Source organism: Ahaetulla prasina, chromosome 1, assembly GCF_028640845.1.
Source record: "Ahaetulla prasina isolate Xishuangbanna chromosome 1, ASM2864084v1, whole genome shotgun sequence".
In the NCBI taxonomy this organism is placed as follows: Eukaryota; Metazoa; Chordata; class Lepidosauria; order Squamata; family Colubridae; genus Ahaetulla; species Ahaetulla prasina.
This window is the reverse complement of record NC_080539.1, coordinates 314,395,328-314,417,205: the sequence shown is the minus strand read 5'-3', so window position 1 is coordinate 314,417,205 and position 21,878 is coordinate 314,395,328. Positions and strand designations below refer to the sequence as shown.

The window sequence follows — 21,878 nt, the reverse complement described above, 5'->3', positions numbered from 1 at the left end:
GGACCTAACATCTCATCCTGTAAATTCCTATAATAACTAACTGTGAGCCCATCCGTACCAGGAGATTTCCCCATTTTTAATTGTTTAATTACCAAAATAATTTCTTCAGAGGTTATAGGCCGATTCAGTTCATCCGTTTGTTCTAAAGTTAAATTTTTAACCTTATATTCCTTCAAATAATTATCAATATCCCTATTCAATATATTATCTTTAAGATATAAATTTGTATAATATTCTAAAAAAGCTTTTTTAATTTTATCCTGTTGATATCTCTCTTTGCCTTTATGCTAACCACCTACCAGGTCTATTTGCGTTACAAAAAGTATTATGTTTGGCATATTGTATATTTGTTGCCACCTGATCAGCCATTATCATATTAAATTGATTCTGTAGTAACTTTATTGCATCTTTAAGTTTTTGATCATGTGGATTATGTATTAATAATTGTTGTTTCTTATAAATTTCCTCTTCTAGATACCTACGCTGTCTTTGTTGCTTATTTCTCTGTCTATTATTAAGATATATTAATACACCTCTCATAAAAGCTTTACTGGCGTCCCAAACCATTTCTATCGATGTTTCATTATTCAAATTATAATCAAAAAATTCTTTCATCTGCTTTTTACATTGATTTACATTATCCTGATATCTAAACAAATTTTCATTTAATCTCCAAGTTCTTCTACCCTCTTTTCCATATTGCAATTCCATCCAAACAGGACTATGATCAGACAAACATCTTGGAAATATCTTAGTTTTCTTCACCCTAAAAAGCAAATCATTAGAAATTAAAATAAAATCAATACGTGAGAAGGATTGATGCCTATCAGAGAAAAAGTATAGTCTCTTTCCTCCAAATTCGCAGTCTCCATACATCTCTTAACTCAAAATCTTCTATCATATCAAAAAGGATTTAGGCAGCTTTGCATGTGCAGGTATCTTCTTGGAAGAAATTCTCTTGTCCTTTCGTATCTATTACTCCATTCCAATCTCCCAATATAATGCACGATTTATAATCCCATAGAATCAACTTATCATATAACATTCTATAAAATTTTTCTTGTTGCTGATTGGGTGCATATATACCAAACAAGAGAGTCCTTTTTGTTTCTATTGTAAGTTCAATAGCAATATATCTTCCGTGAATATCTGCCTCTATTAACTTGGCTGGTATATCTTTTCTCAAATAAACCACTATGCCATGTTTTTTCTCCAAAGCTGAAGCAACAAAATGTTTACCTAACTTTGAGTTTATTAAGTACTTTTGATCTGATAATTTAATATGCGTTTCTTGTAAGCAAATAACATCATTTTTAAATTGTTTCAAATAATGAAATATTTTTCTTCTCTTCTGAGCTGAATTCAAACCATTGACATTCCAAGTCAAGATTTTATTTGCCATTACTGGGCTGCTGAAGCTTTTGAGCAATCAACTGAAGATCGTCCTCCCGTATCTTCGGCCGTGCTCCTCCCACTGCTTCTGTAGCAGAATCCTGAACTTTACTTTGAGTTTGTTGCTCCTTTTCTTTACGCTTAAGGGCTCCCCTCGTCAGTCTTTGTTCTTGTGGTTGTTCCTCAGATGGTAACATCACTGGAATCACCTCAGCTTCCACACCCATTTGAGTCTCTTGAATTCTTTTTTCTATTATTTCTATTTCAAGTTTCAGCACTGTAGAAAGAAAATCTTTGGCCTTAAGCACTGTGTCAATACGATATCTCCTTCCTTGATAATACACTGTCAAACCAACTGGAACCTCCCATCTAAATTGAATCTGGTATTTCTTAAGTTCTTGTGTAAAAAATGTAAAGTCCTTTCTATCCCTTAACATCTTGGGAGGAATCTCTTTCAAAACCTTCAACTCCTGTTCTCCTATTTTCAAGTTTTTCTGAAAAGCAACTTGCAAAATTTGATTCCTCACTGTTCTTTTCAAAAAATAAACCACAATGTCTCTAGGAAGTTTCTTTTGCCTAGCAATCCAAGAATTAACTCTATAAATTTTGTCAATTTGATAAGCAACCTCTTGTGGATCAAGTTCAATAAATTCAGCCAGAGCTTCTGATAAAATTTTTAAATCTTCCCTTTCTCCTCATTCAAACCCCTAATTCTCAGAGCTCCTTCCATCATTCTATACTGCATCACCACCACTTGATCTTCATTTTGTCCAATTTGATTTGCATTCCCCATTCTATTTTCTATTTGTTGATTTGACTGAACAATTTCTTGCACCTCCTCCTCCACCACCTCCAGTCTTTTTGCCAAACCTTGAAAAGCCATCAAGATATCTTCTCTTATTTTTTTATTATTCTCTTTTATTTCTTCTCTTATTTTCTCATTATTATCCATAATCTCCTTAAACCTTTCTTCAGACACTTTCCCTTGCTCTTTAATCAGATCTTCTAAAACTGGTTCAGAACCCTTCTACCCCAGTCTTAGGGGGTTTAGTAGCCATTTCAGTTTTAAAAATTCACAAAATATAAGTCTAGAAACTTCTCTTTTCCCCTTTAAGTATAGGAGAGCTCACTTCACTTCATTAAAATCCACACATAACATTTCTTATCTTCTTAGTTACACAGGCTGTTTGAAATTCCATTCGTCACTTTCACTCCCTTTCAGGCGCCATCTTTAAGAGTCAATTAAAACAAAGAAAAAAAAAGTTTCTCTTTTTTAAAAGGTAGAAGTCAGGAAATCAAAAATACTTGCAATCCAGTAATTGTTCGCTCGCACTCATTCCGTCTGCTTAAAGAGATCCATAAAGATAAGACAATTAGCAGAGATGGACACTTTGTTCTTTTCCTGCTTTTGCAGGCACGCACTGAAGTCGGAGCATGGCAGGAATATTTATGGGACCGTCGACCCTTCAGGGCTCTGCTTAATTAAAAACAAAGCCCCTGGGGAGGTCTACCAACACTTCCCTGCAGCTCTTATCTTTTCCCTTTCATCCAGGGAAAGAGATTAAAGCCGGCTTTTCCTGGCTTTTACGATGTTCAGTACGGAGCCCCGTAATTAGGAGCTCAGCGAAGAGGTGGCGCCACCAGCTGCTTCTCTCCACTGTTGCTCTTGCTGGGAGAACATCTTGTGCAATTTAGGAGCTGTGAGTCGCCATTTTCCTCTAAGTCCCATCCGGAAAGCGCTGAGGCACAGAGAAGCAGCAGCCATGTTGAATGCTGTTTCTCTCAGCCACAGCACTTTCTGGATGGTACTTAGAGGAAAGTGGTGGCTCACAGCTGCTAAATTGCACAAGATGCTCTCCCAGCAATGTGGAGAGAAGCATCCACTGCCCTTGAGAGTAGAGATGGAGGGGAGCAGGCCCCAAAAGGCTGCTCACTCAAACCTCTCTGCATGGTGAAAGCCATATGTGCGCGCATGCATGGGAGCTGTATACACATGCATGTGCAGAAGCTGTGCATGCACGCGCAGAAACCATTTGCATGTGTGGAAGGCGCATGTGCGCGCACACACACACTCACCATTTCAGCAAACCAGTGGTGAAATTATTTGAAACCCATCATGGATGTGCAAAAGAGCTCTCCAAGATTTTATTTCAAACAATAGTCTTTTTCTGGTTTCTCTGATGAAAAACAAAGAGAGAGTGAGGAATTCCAAATTCTAATTAAATTTTTTTTTATTTGTCTCAACATGTTTTGAAAAGTGTAGTCCTTTTTACTAGAATGACTTGAAAGTTATATATAACAATATTTCTAAAAATGGTCAGTGTTCTTTGTGTATATTCAAAATAAGCCAGTAAAGGTCTAAAACAGAATAGCCTCATCTTACAAATGCAAATCATTTATATGAAAAAGGAATGATATATCTGTTTGCTGAACTTAGCTATTAAAGATAGGAATGTTGCTGTAACAAGTACAAGAACAGTTATCTACAAGTAACACAGACATTCTTAGAACATGTAGCAAGCTTTTACTTCTATTGTGAATAAAAAAAGACAAAATTAAACACAGGATTGTTTTGAGTTCTAGAATGTCCATGAGCTTAATTGATTGGTGTACTCTATAAAACTGACTGATGTTGATAGTAATTGTGGCAATTTGTAGTGCAAAGGAGAGCAATGAGCTGCAAGGGCAAACTTTTAAACAGGAATATGTTTAAAGTTACTGAACGTTTTCCTTCTGTAGGTAGGATTGTTTAGTACTAAAATCTATTTGTTATTTTTTAAAAAGTATCTCTGTCATATAAGCTCAGTAGGGTTTCATTGCCCCCAAAGCATAAATATGAGTGCACTTTTCCCTAGAAGGGCTTCCATTTTGTATTTTTTATGATGGCCAAACCATCTCTAATTTTGGTCTTAAAAACTCCAGTTGTTTTGTCCATACAAGGTTCAGGAAGAGGACACTGAATGGCGTATACTGTGTGAGCTGGAACTTGTAGCTAGAATAAGTCAAGTAATAAAATACATTGAAAAGGTTGTTTTCTGTGTGCTTGCAAAATATGGGGAATTCTTGTTTACACAACATGGTCATTGCAGGACTTGCTGCTTCTCGGGGATATTCTCCTTGTGGTCAGTGCTTTTATTACAAAGACACCCCTCCTCATCTTTTTCATCAATCCTTTGAATGGATAAAGACACTCCCTGCAAGGGTTCACTAAATATGTTAGTTGGTTTCCCATAAACAACATTTTTCATGCTAGTTCACAGAAGTTCAGAGAAACAGGTTGAAGGATAGATTTTGATAGTGATCAGTAAATTAGCCAGATTTTGGTTTGGCATAGAAACTAAAGCTCTGTGATAGTAATAACAATTTTATAGCCACAGCTATTACAAGCAAAACAGATGTTTTTTTTTTTTTACTACACTGATAAAGCACCAAGAAATACTAAAGAAGAAAACAAGGATATTAGGAGCTGTGGTGACGCAGTGGTTAGAATGCAGTATTGCAGGCTGACTCTGCCGACTGCTAGCAGTTTGATCCTGGCAGGGCTCAAGGTTGACTCAGTCTTCCATCCATCCGAGGTTGGTAAAATGAGGACCCCGATTGTTGGGGGCAATATGCTGACTCTATAAATCACTTAGAGAGAGCTGTAAATCACTGTGAAATGATATTTAAGTCTTAGTATTATTGCTGTTGTCGAAAAGTTACATATTTATTTTACTTACTAAACATGGATTTGAATTTGGATCACTTCAGAAAGAAAGAAAATCTGCGCTCAAGGGAAACTAATTAATATAAGGTGTGTTAGATCATCCCCAAGTGAAGAATCTTTTTCAAATCTAATTGCTTTTTTAATGCATGCTCTTGACAGCATAAATGGAGTCCACATATTAGAGATTCGTTAGCATATTCCAGAGTATAAAAATTTGCTTTGATGAGAAGAACTGTGTACAGAAACAAGCCATGGAATATTGGTGAACCTGTACATTTTACTTTTCATGCTTATATAAAAATGCAAACTTAAAAAAGTTAGTAGCCTTTTTATGAGGTTCTAGTATTCATTGCGCTCGATTTCAATTTTTCCATCACATTATAATATGGAGTAATAGGTTTTTATGTTCTTTTCAGGATGTGGCTTGAACTATCACAAGAGATGTGCATTTAAAATCCCTAACAACTGCAGTTGTGTCCGGAAGAGGCGATTATCAAATGTTTCATTAACAGGACTTGGTAATATCAGAACAATGTCTGCTGAACTTTCGTCTACACCTGCAGATGAAGGACTCCAGGTACAGAATGTCTAAATGTTGAAAATAGTAGGCTGAGTAATGAATATATTTGAATGGTTTTTTTTCTAGGGTAGATTGGCTTTTTACATGTGTGTCCAGAGGTGGGTTTCAGCAAGTTCTGGAGAACCGGTAGTGGAAATTTTGAGTAGTTCGGAGAACCGGTAGTAAAAATTCTGACTGGCCCCACCCCCATCTATTCTCTGCCTCCCGAGTCCCAGCTGATTGGGAGGAAATGGGGATTTTGCAGTAACCTTCCCTTGGGGTGGGGTAGGAATGGAGATTTTACAGTATCCTTCCTCTGCCACACCCACCACGCCACACCCACCAAGCCATGCCACACCCACTAAGCCATGCCCACGGAACTGGTAGTAAAAAAATTTGAAACCCACCACTGTATGTGTCCTAGCATAAATGCTTTTGGAATCCCATAACCAAACACATTGTAGGAACAGCACAACAGTTTCTATAAATGAGACTGTTCCAGCAAGATAAACATGCTTGGGATCAAAAACATTCCTCAGGATTTTTTAAGGCATGTGGAACCTTCTGCTCCAATCTACTGCCATTCTTTTCTTTGAAAAGAAAAGAAAAACTTTGAAAAGTTACAGTAGTTCATTTCTGATATTAATGTTCAAACTGTAAATTACCCAACTATAATTTTCTGGATTTTTAAAAATAGCAAAGAACATCCAACTTTGCATGAACAGAATTTAATTTTCACAAAATAATTTTCATTCCCCCCCCCCATTTATTATAAGGGGCAGCAAGGAGAAGGAGGAAATATATGTTGCTAGTTGTGTTTACTTTGTTGGCAGATGAGTGCAATTGGAGGCAATCATGAACTAGTTGATCAATTAATTTTATAGAATCTGTACACATTTTAAAAACGAATAATTGTGTAATGAAAATGCACCTATTAAATAATTTAATGCAAGTTTCAGTTTGTTACTTTTTGTTCTAAACTTTATATTTACTTTCTAAATAATATTGCTCTACATTTTCTTTTTCCCTTGTTCTGAATGTGGTCTTCATTTTCTAGATTCCTGCAAGCCCCAGTTTTGAGGTGGGTTTTTGTTTTTGTTTTCTCTTCTCTCTTTAAAGTGTTCTATCAAAACATATCAGGAATTCGGCCTTTCTAGTTTTGTTGTAAATTTCATGTAAGACTACAGATAGATCGTGATTCCTTAGTTCTAGACAGTTGGAAGTTGTAATAATGATAATAGTATGATTAAAATATATATTCTCAGTGCAGAAATGAGAAACTCTCTTATAATTCCAGATGCATTATGCTGCACTATTTTAAGAACACAGTGGAAAAGGCATATTTTTACCACGTATCAGCCAGAAATAGGGATATGGATAATGTGTCTAGGCTTCATTATGTTGTATCATAACATAGCTAATGCCCAGGAGACAAGGTTTGTAATGGAAAATATTGATATTTTAAGAGGTGGTTCATTGTAGCCTAAATCATCCAAAACTTCCATTTTCAATGGTCAAATATTATTTTATGTATATATGCATTTATCAAACTGAAACAAAACTTATTTCAATATAGCAAAGTGGCTTATACCTCTAGTGCTTGGAGAAAAGGGTTTAAAAAGATTATTCCCTTTTATCTGAAAGAAGAGAAAAATGATTTTGTGATTAATGGGTTTGGAGATTAGGGTAGTTTATAGAAAGAAGGAAATTTATGATGTAACTTTAGAGAGAGATCAAAATTTAAATGTATCTATAATTGTTCTCAAGAAAATTAGAAGCCGCTACTGTATAATTTTTTCTTTCTTTTTTCTTTTCTTTTTTAAAGTTTTATTGTTTTCTTTATTTTTCTTTATCTTTTTTTAAATTTGTTAAAAATTGTTTAATAAAAATTAGTTTTAAAAAGTTTAAAGGAAGAAAATGCAATGCAAGAGAAAAAAGATGGAACCCCATGCTAAAAAGGTTAAGGGCGTCAGAGGTTTTGCAAACAAATAAATTGGCAACAGTAATCAGAAAGCATCTGAATTTGAAAGCAGATATGTTGACAGAGATAGAAATTTGGAGAAAACTGGGAAGTTTTAGGATTCCAGGTGACACTTCAGCTTTGATATCTTGAAACAAAACAAAAATATACTATGTCAAACTTTCTCTCACGCACAGAAACGTGTGTGTATGTCTGTGTTTGCTGAAATCCTTTATATACCTTCATGAAATGTGGTTCCACACTAACAAAATGAAAGTTCCAAGGAACAAAAAAGCCACATAATTAAAATAGTTAGCAAATAAAAGATGACTCTATAAGGTAATTTTTTTAAAATATTACTTTGAAAGTAAGGAATATGAACAGTTTGTTTTGGCTCCAAAAAGAACACACTGTTTGTGCCAAGCATGTTTTCTCAGAGATGGGTGAAGCTGCCATGACTAAAAAGGTTGCTTGTTTAGCTCTCTATTGTTTCATTTTAAACAAGAAGACAACAGAAAAGAACAGAGATCAGAGCAAATGGTGTGTATAAAGTGGTGAAGCGTTTTCAAACATTTAAGTTTCAAGACATTAGGTCAAGGATGGACCTACAGCTTAACAATACTCTTTTAAGGTTCCATTTCTGGAAAAAAAAAAGCAATATTAAAAATTGCCAGCTTGCATTATGACACTGTTCTGAGAGCTTTGGGAGCACCAAAAATGGTTTTGGGAAGGCCACAGGTGGCTCAGAGAACTAAGGCTGCCTATTTGGATTTAGAAGCTTCCACAATTTTCTTCCTTTTGTGTAGACAGTCCTATATTTGGAAGATGAAGTTCTAAGGATATTTTTCTTTTCAACTTTGGTTATAATTGGCCAAAGCTGGACTTTGAATTTTTGCTGTTGAAAGGATAGTTTAGATTTAATCAGTTTTTTCTGAAACATTTGGCAATGTGGCATTTGTAATGCAACCTCCATAGTAATTACAAAAGGTCCTTGTAGTATTTCAAGGATATTATTGCCCAGACTCAGAATACTTGCTGCAAATTAATTGGAGCAATTTGCTTATTGCCTGACAAACAGCTGGCTTCTGTAGTTTCCATAGTGTAATCTGAGCAATTGTTTCCTGGTCAGAATCCAAGCTTCCCGAGTCAGGAATTCTGGCTAGCTATTTGGGGAGGCGGGGCCAAAGAAATCTGTAGCTAACCAAAACATACTGGATAAAAAAAATCCCCAATGCCTTTGATATAAAAAACATGAGCTTTAGCAGATATTTCTGCAACATAATATAATTTTGTGTTGAAAATTTCAGATCTAGTGCTACCTTTCATGCTAATGAAACATTTCTAGCTCACTAATCATATTTCATTTTGGGGAATTTGTGTGTGTGTGTGTGTGTGTGTGTGTATGTATGTATGTATGTATGTATGTATGTATGTATGTATGTATAAAACATTTGGGCTCTATGCTAATTTAGGTTCAAAAGCAAAATGTATTATGTTGAATACATGAATCTATCACCTGTTTGCAGTTCCTTATGAAGTTAAGGACCCCTGCACGCCTTGAAGCATTTCTACTTTACACTGTTCTTTTCGTTGTTATTCTTATTTCTGACTGTAGATTCCTAGAGCTTCAAGTGATGAAACAAAACAATAGTCCTCGGCTTACGACAACAGTTGAGCCCAAAATTTCTGTTGTTAAGCAAGACAGTTATTAAGTGAATTGTTGCTAAGACCTTTCTTAAGATCACAGTTGTTAAGTTAATAACACAATTGTTAAGTCAATCTTGCTCTTCCATTGACTTTGCTTGTCAGTAGGTCACAAAAGGTGATCACATGACCCCAGGATGGTCATAAATATGAACCAGTTGTCAAGCATCTGGATTTTGGTCACATGATCATGGGGATGCTGCAACGGTCATAAGTGTGAAAAATGGTGAAAAGTCACTTTTTTCAGTGTTGCTGTAACTCTGAAAGGTCACTAAACGAATGGTTGTAAGTCGACTACCTATAGAAAGAATTAAGGCATCCCTTCACTTTCTTATGGAACACTGTGCTTTAACTTTTACTCCCAGTTTTAGGTCTTCTATTGTCTGCTTTTCATTAATAGAAAACATTGGCAGGGAATATTCTAGAATTGCTTCATATGTGTTATTCGGTCATTTAAAGGTGGATCTTCTTAAATGACATAGGAAGCAGTGCTTATTATACATTAACTATGTTGGACTAAATTGTCCCAATATATAAGGATACATTCAAAAACCATTCTAAATATTTCTAATTAATTAAATAAATTGATAAATTAAATAAAATGCAGAAACGTTACAGTTTATACATCTGTGGTAGAAATGGACACAAGTTTGAAGTTTAATTGTTTTTTTCTTCAACTTAACTAATCAGTTCCAAACAATGACTTAATAATATCATTATTTTGTGTTTAAAAGTATACAGCCTTCCTATGCATGTATGATATATTTTTTCGTGTTTACTAAATAATATGCTGGAGAACTAATTGGGTTTAAAATTAATTGTATTGCTGAAATTGAACATAGAAGGCATATTAGGTTCATTTGGCCAAGTGTAGAATTTTTCATGTCCAGAAGTCAATTGATAATCCATTTCTGATGTTCTTCGGGGCTGCTTCACTACGAATGGTTTGTGGGTAAAGGAGAAAATGCAAAAAGGAATTCCTGTAAGGAGCCTGAGAGACATTAGAGTAAATGTTTAAGCTCTTTTTAAAAATATATTTATGCAAAAGATGCCTTCCATACTAAAATGACTTCATGTATCTTATTGACCTATTGTAGCAGAAATCCCCACCTGATTTTTCACTTGGAAGAGAGAAGAAGTCTAATTCACAATCACACATTGGGCGACCTATTCAGCTTGACAAGATTTTACTTTCCAAGGTTAAAGTGCCTCATACTTTTGTCATTCACTCATATACAAGGCCAACAGTTTGTCAGTACTGTAAAAAGTTACTTAAAGGACTTTTTCGACAAGGCTTACAGTGCAAAGGTAAGCAACTCACAACTGAAGGTATGATAATAATGCATTTGTTTTAACAATTTTAAAAACTTTTTAATATTTTAATTGTTACTACTGTGTCCTGGGTTATATGCTGATATATTTCTAGCTGGTGGGATACAGGCAACATTACGTCAGCATGAAAGATAGTACGTATTGTGGAGAACAAAATCTTAATTTGTTTGTTTTTAGCTGTGCTAAACTATACAACTGTTCTTATCATTAGCTTGGAATACAGAGATATAGTTTACACTATATGTCTCCAATGTCTCTCCCAATGATTACACTCTAATACAATGTTTCTCAACCTTGGTGGCATGATATGAGATATGACAGTGGTCAAATTTTGCCCATGAGCTGTGGTGGCACAGTGGCTAGAATGCAATATTGCAGGCTGACTCTGCCTGCTGCCAGCAGTTTGATCCTTACCAGCTCAAAGTTGACTCAGCCTTCCATCCTTCCGAGGTTGGTAAAATGAGGACCCAGATTGTTGGGGGCAATATGTTGATTCTTTAAATGGCTCAGAGAGTAGTGTAAAGCTCTATGAAGTGCTATATAAATCTAAGTGCTATTGCTATTCGTACAGTTTAATGTTGGGCAGTGCATGTGCAAACCAGATTTTAGCTTTTCAGCAGGTCATTAAGAAATGTGTGATGATGGGAATTTTTTTCTATAATTGAAGATTTAGTGTGCCATACAGTAAATAGGCTTGAATCTTTGAACAAGTTTTCTGAAATATGTTACTGAAAGATAATTAGCTATTTTAGCTCCGATGCTTGAATGTGTCTCTGAATGTATGTCTGTTGCTTATGAAACTTTCATATGCTGTAGAGGAGTGAGGAATAAGATTTCTCGTAATTAGATTGAAATCCTACTGTGTCCGTCATAGTAACATTCTGTAACAGTGTAGCAACTTTGGAATAAAGGATACAAACTATTAAAGCATTCCAAATATATCGTGCAAAATATGCTATAAATATACAAATAGAATGCAGATGTTCTTAGTGCAGGATTCTCACTGGGATTCATAGATAGCAAAGCTTTCTTAAGAGGTAAAATGTCCTTCTTCATTTGGATGTACTTTGTCACTGCCTTCTAAAAATAGGCTTACAATGTATTTTGTATGATCCTATACTGTGGAATAGTCACTTGATTGAATTGTATGGAATCGCTGGCAGGGAAGTAATTCCAGGAAGAGGAGGAAATCTCTGAAATTTATTCCCAGCTTTTTCACATAGCTGGTTTTGGTTTGCTTGAATTGAGATTTGTTGTCTGAGTCAAGAACCACTGTCTCATATCCAGCTTTAACAAGGTTCTTTGTACCTGAAACTGTCACATGATAACCAAGCAATTTGTGAAAATCATGCATCTTTTCTTTAAAAAGATTGTAGATTCAACTGTCACAAACGTTGTGCACCTAAAGTACCGAATAATTGCCTTGGAGAAGTTGCCATTAACGGAGGTAAGTTGCATCAAGGATATTAGTACTCTGTACTCTAAAAACTATTTGAAAAAACAGTCATTTATGAGTGAGATGAATAAAAAAATAGATGTAAAAAATATGTTGAGGCTCTAGAAAGAGTGCAGAGAAGAGCAACAAAGATGATTAGGGGACTGGAGGCTAAAACATATAAAGAACGGTTGCTGGAATTGGGTGTGTCTAGTTTAATGAAAAGAAGGACTAGTGACATGATAGCAGTGTTCCAATATTTGGGGGCCCGCCACAAAGAAGAGGGGAACAACCCATTTTCCAAAGCACCTGAAGGCAGAACAAGAAACAAACAAAGAAAACTAGTCAAGGAGAGAAGCAACCTAGAATAACCTACTGTAGAACTAAGAAGAACAGAATCATCAGTGCTTGGAATACTTTACCTGACTCTGTGGTCTCTTCTCATAATCCTAAAAGCTTTAATCAAAAACTTTCTACTATTGACCTCACCCCATTCCTAAGAGGACCATAAGGGGCGTGCATAAGCGCACAAACGTGCCTACCGTTCCTGTCCTATTGTTTTTCTTTTCTTCTTACCATATATATATACATATATATAGGTCTTTGGTTATTCGGGTTTTCTCCCGCGTAAAATTGGAAGTGTCTTGGCGACGTTTCGACGAAGTCTCATTCGTCATCTTCAGGCTTCAGCTTCGTGCTTCTTCATTGCTCCCAGAAGCACGAAGCTGAAGCCTGAAGATGACGAATGAGACTTCGTCGAAACGTCGCCAAGACACAAAGCCAAACAACAGCTATGCAGCTCACCAGCTCAAATCCCCCTGCAACACAGACTAAACTGAGCACAACCAAGCCCCCACCCAAACAGGACACACCCCCAGCCAATCAGAGCACAAAAAAACCCTCATCCAATCAGAGCACAGCCAAGCTCCCACCCAATCAGTTCAAACCCCCACTAGCAGTTAAAAGGAAGAAACAGCTGCGATCACACATTGCTCCCAGAAGCACGAAGCTGAAGCCTGAAGATGACGAATGAGACTTCGTCGAAACGTCGCCAAGACACTTCCAATTTTACATGGGAGAAAAGCCTTGGATTAAACACCTAAAATACTGAGAATAAGCTATTAATACAGTTATTGAAAATGTAATAATCTAGTCTTTAATAATTCTAGTACATAAATAATAAATAAGACAATTGAAGTTTGAAATATAAATATGTAATTTTATTTAAAAGTAAGATAAAACTTCCTATTATACATATTTTTTAATGCATCAACATAAATTAATTCCATATTGGAGAGAAGCAAGCAGCCCTCTGATGTTCTACAGATCTTGGACCAACTCTGTGATCACTGACAAGCTTTTCTTGATATTGGGTCTGCTCGCATTTGGAATACAGCTTCTGACATACAATTATCATTCAACCATTTTGGAATGGACTTCTGCCTAAAAGTGTTGTCCACAAATGATCAAAAAATAAATGAGACGTTTAATTATTATACATGCTAGGGTCAGGGCAATCAAGGTCTATCATGAAGTTGAGATTTAGGAACCCCAGAGGTCCTAAAGAGCCCAATTTTACAGTTTCTATAGACAGTTTTTAAATATATTTATATTCCAGAAATAACAATTGATCAACGTTGTCTTTATAACATACCTTTTTCAGTAGTGCAGTCTTTCAGTATTAAGAAGCAACCTTTCCTGTGAAAAATCTCCCCAAAATGAACGAATTTGTAGGCAAACCATATTTGCCTCTGCAATTGTTTGTTATGTCTGCCAAAGGAGAATGACCTTCAGGAAATTACATGAGGGTGTTTGCCATCCTTAAGCAACCAGCCAAGGATTAGAAAAATGTTTACTGAAAATCCATTCCAGAGAGAGAAGCAAGATTACAGTTACTGGTACTTACAGTATTATATTATTTTAACTAAAGATAATTAAGCAAAACAACTTCTTTCTGGCACAAAACATGTAAGCTTACAGAAAAAGATACTAGAGGAAAGGCCAATTCCCCTAGTGTGTTTTCAATATTGAATAAAGCTGATAAGAAAATGCTTAGAAAATGAATATATATGACACTGTGTGACAAAGATTTGAATTTTATATGTTGCCATTGATTTGATAAAATATTTGTTGTAATCTGTGGATTTTTTTATATATTTACAGGCTTAGCTCTCATATCGTAATGCACTATTTTATTCATTGTGGGCTACACAGAATGTTAAAATGTTGTTTAATTTTGTCAATAGTTCTACTAATCATTATTTGCTCTCCTCTCTTTAATAACACCTGGTGATCTGCTCCTTCACCAATGTCTTTGATTTTGTTTTTTTATTTGTTCTTTCTTGATTTTGTTCTTTCTTCCCCTCTTCTCCTTTTTTTCAACTTTCTGTGAAGATTTTGGCTTAATCTAGTTTTGTAATTTATACAATTAGATAAACTGAGGTTAAAAAAATACATGACATGCTACTTATTATTCATACTTTTCCCTCACTTGTGTTGTTTTCACCTGTGCATCTGATTACAACAGATGGAAGCCAATATTAGCTGATCTTAAAAAGCTAAAAAAAATAGAGATGAATGAAAGTTGAACAAAAAAAATACAGGGTGTTATATTAGACAGTGAAGTCAAAAAATATCACTGAAGGCAGTCAATATCTGACTATGGCAAACTATTTCTAGATTGTTGCCAAAAACAATATATATGTGTCCATGGACTAATTTATCTTTACCTTATATTCATCAGGCTTTTTCATCCCACAGATAAAATGGATCATTACGTATGCCTACATTGTATATAAAAGTTGTGCTGTTTCTTGCTTATTAATAGGAAGAATGCTTTGCATTGGCTAATATGCTAATGCATGATCACAAGTACAAGATAGTATTTTTGTAGAAATTAGAGAATATTCTTGAGACACAAAGGTAGAAATACTGTTTAGATATAACATTCTGTTCAATTAGCTTCATCCAATGACTAAATGCGTGTTCACCAATGAGCCAGGAAGTTTTATTCTTCCTTCCCTCAACTGCAAAATCTGCTCCAAAGATAAAGAGCCCTGCAAAGCTGATTTAGAGACTTGAGGATGAGATAATGTAGCCAATTCAGCTTGAACTATTTTTCCAGATTGCTATAACAATGTAGTTAAACATTCCAGACTTGCTTAGCCCTGGAACCGAGACCGATATAGTGATGGAAGAGGGAAGTGATGACAATGACAGTGAAAGAAACAGTGGCCTCTTAGATGAAATGGAAGATTCTATGGTGCCTGATGCTGAGATGGTGACTGTGAATCCAGCTGACAGTGGAGACATGCAGGACACTGATCTTGACCATGATGAGAGTAACAGAATGATCAGGTAAGTTTAGCTCAGTGAGTTTAGCATAGTGAGAGAGAAGTTTGATCTAGTGGCTAAGACTGGATAGCTGGAGGCTGAGTACTAGTCTTGCCTTAGCCATGAAAACAAGCTGAGTGACCTCGGGCCAATCACACTTTCTCAGGCTAACTCACCTCACAGGGTGGTTGTGGGGAAAAGAGGAGGAAGAAGGTCTGTTGGATATGTTTGCCACTTTGAGTTTCTTGGTTCTTTTCCCCAAATAATATCATACTGAGATCAAATTATATGGATCTAAATTTAAAGTTCCACGTTAGTTTTATTGTAATATAACTTTAATGTTCTATTTCATTGAATGTGTCATTTAGCTATAAAGTAAATTATATATGATCTAGATCAGGGGTGTCAAACTGGCAGTCCATGGGACAGATGCGTCACGCGCAAGCCACACCCACCCCAGCTCTGCAAATGGGAAAAACGTCGCAAAATGTCACGTGACGGCAACGGTGAATCTGCAAGTTTGATACCCGTGATCTAGCTCAACCCCTTCTGCACAGTGCAAATTCAATTCAATCATACGAAACAGGTAGCCATGTAGCTCCTTTTAAAACCTTCTAGTGATATTTCTATGTTGGGGTGGCTATGTAAGTTCATAAATGTAACAAATGAATGCAATTCTAGATATTATTATGCTGCAATAAATAGCTGTTCAGAATTACATGAGTTGAACAAGTAACTTTAAATTGTCTCTCTTTGAAAGCTTCATTCAAATAATGTTATTCAGTTTGCTGTTCTTTTTTTTAAGCCCTTCAACAAGCAATAATATCCCATTAATGAGAGTGGTACAATCTGTCAAACACGCAAAAAGGAGAAGTAGTACAGTAATAAAAGAAGGATGGATGGTTCACTACACAAGCAAAGACAGTTTGGTAAGGAAGTAATTAGCTGAACCTATTCATTTATTTAACACTGAAATAAAGAACATTCAGGGTACTTTGCAGAAGTCTTTCATTGTTCATGATTACATTGTGTATGCTGCAGTTTAATTTCCATGTATACAAAATGCTTCAAGAGTCACACAAAAAGCAAACAATCTGGGATGGTGCTTAAAGAAGTATACAAAGGGACACTCAGGTGTTCCCACAATATAGGTTTCCTGTTGTATGTATTGAAACAACATCTAACTTCTAAACTGTAACATTTCATTTAAGAGTTTGTTATAAAGGGAGAAATTTCTGTGTTGAGCAATCTTTACTCATTGATGTCTATAAGATTAGATACTTTCCACCACATATTCCATGGTTCCTTTCCATTAGCTTATGTTGGTTAGTATGAAGTCAAGAACAGGAAGCCCCAACTTTCAGTCCTCAGCCTGGTGCAAGGCTACGCCTGTTGGGAACCGGGCCATGCAAGCAGTGGGCAAGTGCGCGAAGCTGCATTTGTGCTGGCGGCACACACACAAAACATTTTCCTCTCCTCCCCTACTGCCACCAGTGGTCCACAGAGCTGGAAAGGTTGGGGACCACTGGTCAAGAACATCTTGGATTTATAAACAGGCACTGGAATGATGGGATTCAAATAATTTAACAACTAATTCTCTGCCCTAATGACTGGCTGGTGAGCTTGACCAGAGAGTGTGACATGCACTCAGCCTCCTAAACCCCCCTGGAAGCAAAAATGAGCCACAAGGGGCCCCTGTGCTCTGTTTTGGGCCTAGTAGGCCTCCCTGCAGCCTCCTGGGAGCAAAATTGGGCTGTGGGGGGCATGCTGCACCCCCATGCCCCATTTTGGGCTTAGAAGGCCTCCCTGCACTTACCTGCAAGCCAAAATGGGGCATATGGGGACTTATGGAAGGGGAGGGTGTGGCCAGCCAGCAATTTAACAACCGGTTCAGCTGAAATGGTGTGAACTGGTTGAATCCCACCACTGAGGCACTTGTTCTGACCTAGGCTTCCTTAGAAAGTAAACTTAGCCCTGGCAAACCTCTTTAATTCAAACGGCTGTGAATTATTGTCATTCCCAGTCTAAAAGGCTTCTTAAACAGTCTATCGTGGGAGTTTTTAAAAACACTCACCTTATCTCCCTTGGAATGCTACCAGAGAACTAATTGCCAAATGCAGGGCAAGGCCAAACTTAGCACAGAGTCAAACAGAGCTTTTCTAGAGCTTTTACCAACCAGATGAACTAATTGCTTCCTGCAAAAGCTCACGTGCCATTCACTTCTCTTTTATGTCTTATGAAAAGGGCCAATCATCTCCAAGCTTTACTCCCAAGTTGACCCTATTTTCTTAATTGTTCCGTCTTCTGGCAGCTCTGCACATGCGCACACTATTCTTCTGCTTCGCTGATGTCAGACTCTGGAGATTCTGGAGGCAGCAAAGAACTAGCAGATGACCTTGACCTCCTCTCTGCCTCCGACTCAGAGCCTTCACCCAAGCCTTCTCCAGATTCCAGGACTGGCCCACATTCCTTCCCAACCTCTTCACTGTCCAACTCTGCTGCCAGCTCTGCTGGCTGCTGGAGAGCCACAACAGCAATGTTATTTGATAGATCCCAGTTTCTTGCTTTCAACAGTGCCTTTTGTATAATCAGAAAACACTATACAAATTCAATAAATAAATTAATAATAATATCCTTGTTCTAACACTTCAAGATTTCACATATACCAGTCTTGATTCAAAATATTGTTTGTTAATCAGTCTGTATCTGATCAGTTAATATGAAATGATAAACAGAAACTTTGTACAGTATAAACTTTGGCAAGAAAAATATTATTTTATTAATAGATATTTATAGGGGGAAGTGAAAGACACATTTGACAAATGTTACCCAGTGGAAAATGTAGTTTTCAGAGAATAACGTAACAAAACATGCAGAGAAAGCGCCACTATTGGAGATTGGATTTAACACATTACTTTTAGACAATATAAAATGATGCTCTGAAGCACTTCTGTAGATTAACTGCAGCCACTTATTTGTCTTAATCTGCATCATTGCATTATTTTATTTTATTTCATTATAGCTGCATTCTTTACGAGTAATTGAAGTCTCTTAACTTTCTATTTCCATACAGAGGAAGCGGCACTACTGGAGATTGGATAGCAAATGCATCACTTTGTTTCAAAATGAAACTGAAAGCAAATATTACAAGGTAAAATTGGTTTCAGGTTTAAGACAAAGTTTAATTCCATACTTATTTATTTGGACTTGGTTGCTGCCTGACTTCAATTGGCTCTGGATGGGCACAACATAAAACAACAGCGACAGATATATATAAAAAAATCAGCCTATAATAGTGACGGTTAACCATTTTGCCGTTGCATGCCAGGAGAGGGGGGTTGGGGATCACACATGCTCACATCCATAATTGTATGTGCCCTGCCCACGCGCATGTGCGCACAACTCCCCCCCCCTTGGCATGCAATGGCTCGGTAGGCCCGTTTTTCTCTCTCACCTGGCTCCAGAGCCTTTCTAAGAGTCTGGGGAGGACAAAAATGGCCTTCCCCATTCCCCTGGAGGTCCTCTGGAGACCAAAAATGGCCCGTTTGCCAACTTCCAGTGGGACTGGAAGGCCTGTTTTTGCTGTCCCTAGCCTCCAGGGCCTCTCTAGGAATCTGGGAAGGGCGAAAACATCCTTCCCCACTCCCCCAGAGGTCCTCCAGATGCCAGAAACAGCCCATTTGCCAACTTATGGCAAACAGGCCATTTTTGGCCTCCAGAGGACCTCTGGGTGGGTGGGGAAGGCTGTTTTTGCCCGTCCCAGACTCCTAGAGAGGCTCTGGAGCCAGGTGAGAGAAAAACGGGCCTACCCCACCACCACCCCAAGGCCCTCTGGAGGCAGGAAACAGCTTGTTTCCCTACTTCTGGTGGGCCTAGAGGGCCCAAAAATCAGCTGGTGTGTGCCAGAGCTGAGTTCGCGTGCCTACTGATATGGCTACATGTGGCACCTGTTGCACATGTGCCATAGGTTCACCATCATGGGCCTATAACATTACTGAGAGTTGTCCTCTGAAGAAGGTTATCTCCTTGCTAGGAGTGGGGAAGGTCCTTTTCTCTTTCATATGTCAATGTCTAGGAAACAAACTTGGCTTAGTTTTCCCATTAGTACAGTGATTTGGGAGAATCCAACTTCAGCTCCAGTTTGAATCTGAGCAGACAAGAATAATGTCTTTAATATACTTAGTGTGGAAATTGTGGGTTTCCAAACATCAAATTAAACTTGATCTTAGCAAGTTTCTCCAATGTTTCTAGTAAGCCTGTGCAAATTATCTGATGAGCCTTCACTGATGAATTAAACATCCCTCTGGATCTGCTTCTCAAAGCCATGAAGCAGCTGCAGCTGCTTTGAAAGCTCAGCAACTGCTTCCAGGTCCTCCTGAGATCTTTTGGACATGCGTCTGCATGCCCAGAAGACATTTTCAGTGGGGTAGTTAGCAAATCAGCTCATCAAATGATTTGTAAAAACCTAATATCTAATACATCACTATTGATGCCACTATTTATCATTTAATTACTAAACATAATTACAATATTTAAATCGGCAGATGCCATGCAAAATGTAGGAGGTAATATTTAAACCTAACCTTTCTCTGAGTTTTTTTTAAAATTGCGGTTTCTAAGAATAAAGGGTAAAGAAAGCTCTCTGCAATTATCTTTTCAGTTATCCTAATATTAACCATGATTTTGGCTAAAAGTACTATCTGGATTCTAGCAGAATATTTGTGAGTCCCTCTGTGAGGGAGGTGGGTGGTTTTAAAATGTGGTAAATGAATAAAGTAAAAAAACTTGACCGATATGTAGATTGTTAGGAACAAGGTGTCTGTGGAGGGGTAGGATTGAGCTGTTGCTCAGTGACTAAGATGCTGAGCTTGTCGATCAAAAGGTTGGTCGTTCAGTGGTTCGAATCCCTAGTGCCACATAATGGGGTGAGCTTCCGTTACTTGTCCCAACTTCTGCCAACCTAGCAGTTCGAAAGCACATAAAAATGCAAGTAGAAAAATTGGGTCCACTTTTGGTGGGAAGGTAACAACGTTCCATGTGTCTTTGGCATTGAGTCATGCCGGCCACATGACCATGGAGACGTCTTCAGACAGTGCTGGCTCTTCGGCTTTGAAACGGAGATGAGCACCACCCCCTAGAGTCGGGAACAGCTAGCACATATGTGCGAGGGGAACCTTTACTTTTACCTTTATTTAGAACAGGGTTTTGCAAACTCTGAGGTATATCTCCCACAGGGAGGTATAGACCATGTCCAGAAGAAGTGTGAAGAACCTCTTAATTGTCCATTGTTATAATAAATCTATGGGGTGGGGTGGCCTAGTGGTTAAGATGCTGGCTTGTTGCCTGTTCGAGATCCAGGTACCACATGACAGGATGAGTACCTGTTCTTGTCCCAGCTCCTGCAGTTTGAAAGCATGCAAATGAAAGTAGATAATTAGTTACCACCTCAGTGGGAAGGTAACAGTGTACTGTGCACCTCAGCATATAGACGTGCTTGCCATGTGACCAGAGAAATATTGTCTTCAGACAACGTTGGCTCCCTCGGCTAGGAAATAGAGATGAGTACTGCCCCCTAGAGTTGAATACAATGGACAGGGAAAACATTTACCTTTTACCTTACAATAAATCTACCTTTACCAAAGTTTCATTGTATTGTTTTATTGTTCATTTGTGCTCACATTGTAACTGAATTTTTAAAGGAAGCGTGACATTAAGATTAAGGGAAGCTATCATGGCAAAAAGTTTAGGAACCCCTGATTTAGAAGTTAGTTTGCTAAGAAGAAGATAAGTTTAAGCTCTTGATTCTCAAAGTTTGACCCTCTAAAGAACATTTAGTTTCCTCCCCAGGTGGAATACCAAGATACAAGGACCAGAAAATTAGAGAAGAGTTAGAGCTTCATGAGCTGAGAGCTGGATTTCACTAAATTCTCAAAAATTGGGAACAAATCAGTATTTAGGTAGATAAAGTAAGCAGAACACCAGTCCTGCAAAGAATAAACAAACTTTGGAAAAGAAGTCTTGGAATAACATGAATAACCATTCTTCACAGGAAATTCCATTGTCTGAAGTACTATCCCTGGAACCTGCAAAAAATTTCAGTTTTTTACCACAAGAAGCAAATCCCCACTGCTTTGAAATAACTACAGCTAATGTGGTTTATTATGTTGGGGAAAACATTGAAAACCTACCAAGTCTTTCAGTTAATAACAGTGTTCTCACCAATGGTTGTGGCCCAGATGTTGCAAGAATGTGGGAGATGGCAATCCAGCATGCCTTGATGCCTGTCATTCCTAAAGGAATATCCACTGGTTCAGGACCAAGTTTACACAGTAAGTCTGAGGTCTCTGACCCCTATTCATGTATAATACAGAAACATCCCAGACCAGTTAAAGGCTCAGTTGACATCTTCACATCATTGGAGCGTCTCATAACAACAACAGACGTTTATTAGAAACAG

At 37.4% G+C, this 21,878-nt stretch overlaps 1 protein-coding gene across 3 annotated transcripts in view; it reads left to right on the top strand.

Moving 5' to 3' along the window:
* PRKD1 (protein kinase D1) overlaps window positions 1–21,878 on the top strand; it is a 114,301-nt gene that overhangs the window by 77,543 nt on the left and 14,880 nt on the right. For all 3 annotated transcript variants that reach the window (XM_058162186.1, XM_058162188.1, XM_058162187.1), the window contains 8 exons: window positions 5,515–5,675; window positions 6,715–6,738; window positions 10,419–10,629; window positions 12,023–12,100; window positions 15,244–15,445; window positions 16,227–16,350; window positions 18,495–18,572; window positions 21,471–21,750. In XM_058162186.1, the coding sequence (XP_058018169.1) occupies window positions 5,515–5,675; window positions 6,715–6,738; window positions 10,419–10,629; window positions 12,023–12,100; window positions 15,244–15,445; window positions 16,227–16,350; window positions 18,495–18,572; window positions 21,471–21,750 (1,158 nt within the window). The remainder of the gene's footprint in view (window positions 1–5,514; window positions 5,676–6,714; window positions 6,739–10,418; window positions 10,630–12,022; window positions 12,101–15,243; window positions 15,446–16,226; window positions 16,351–18,494; window positions 18,573–21,470; window positions 21,751–21,878) is intronic.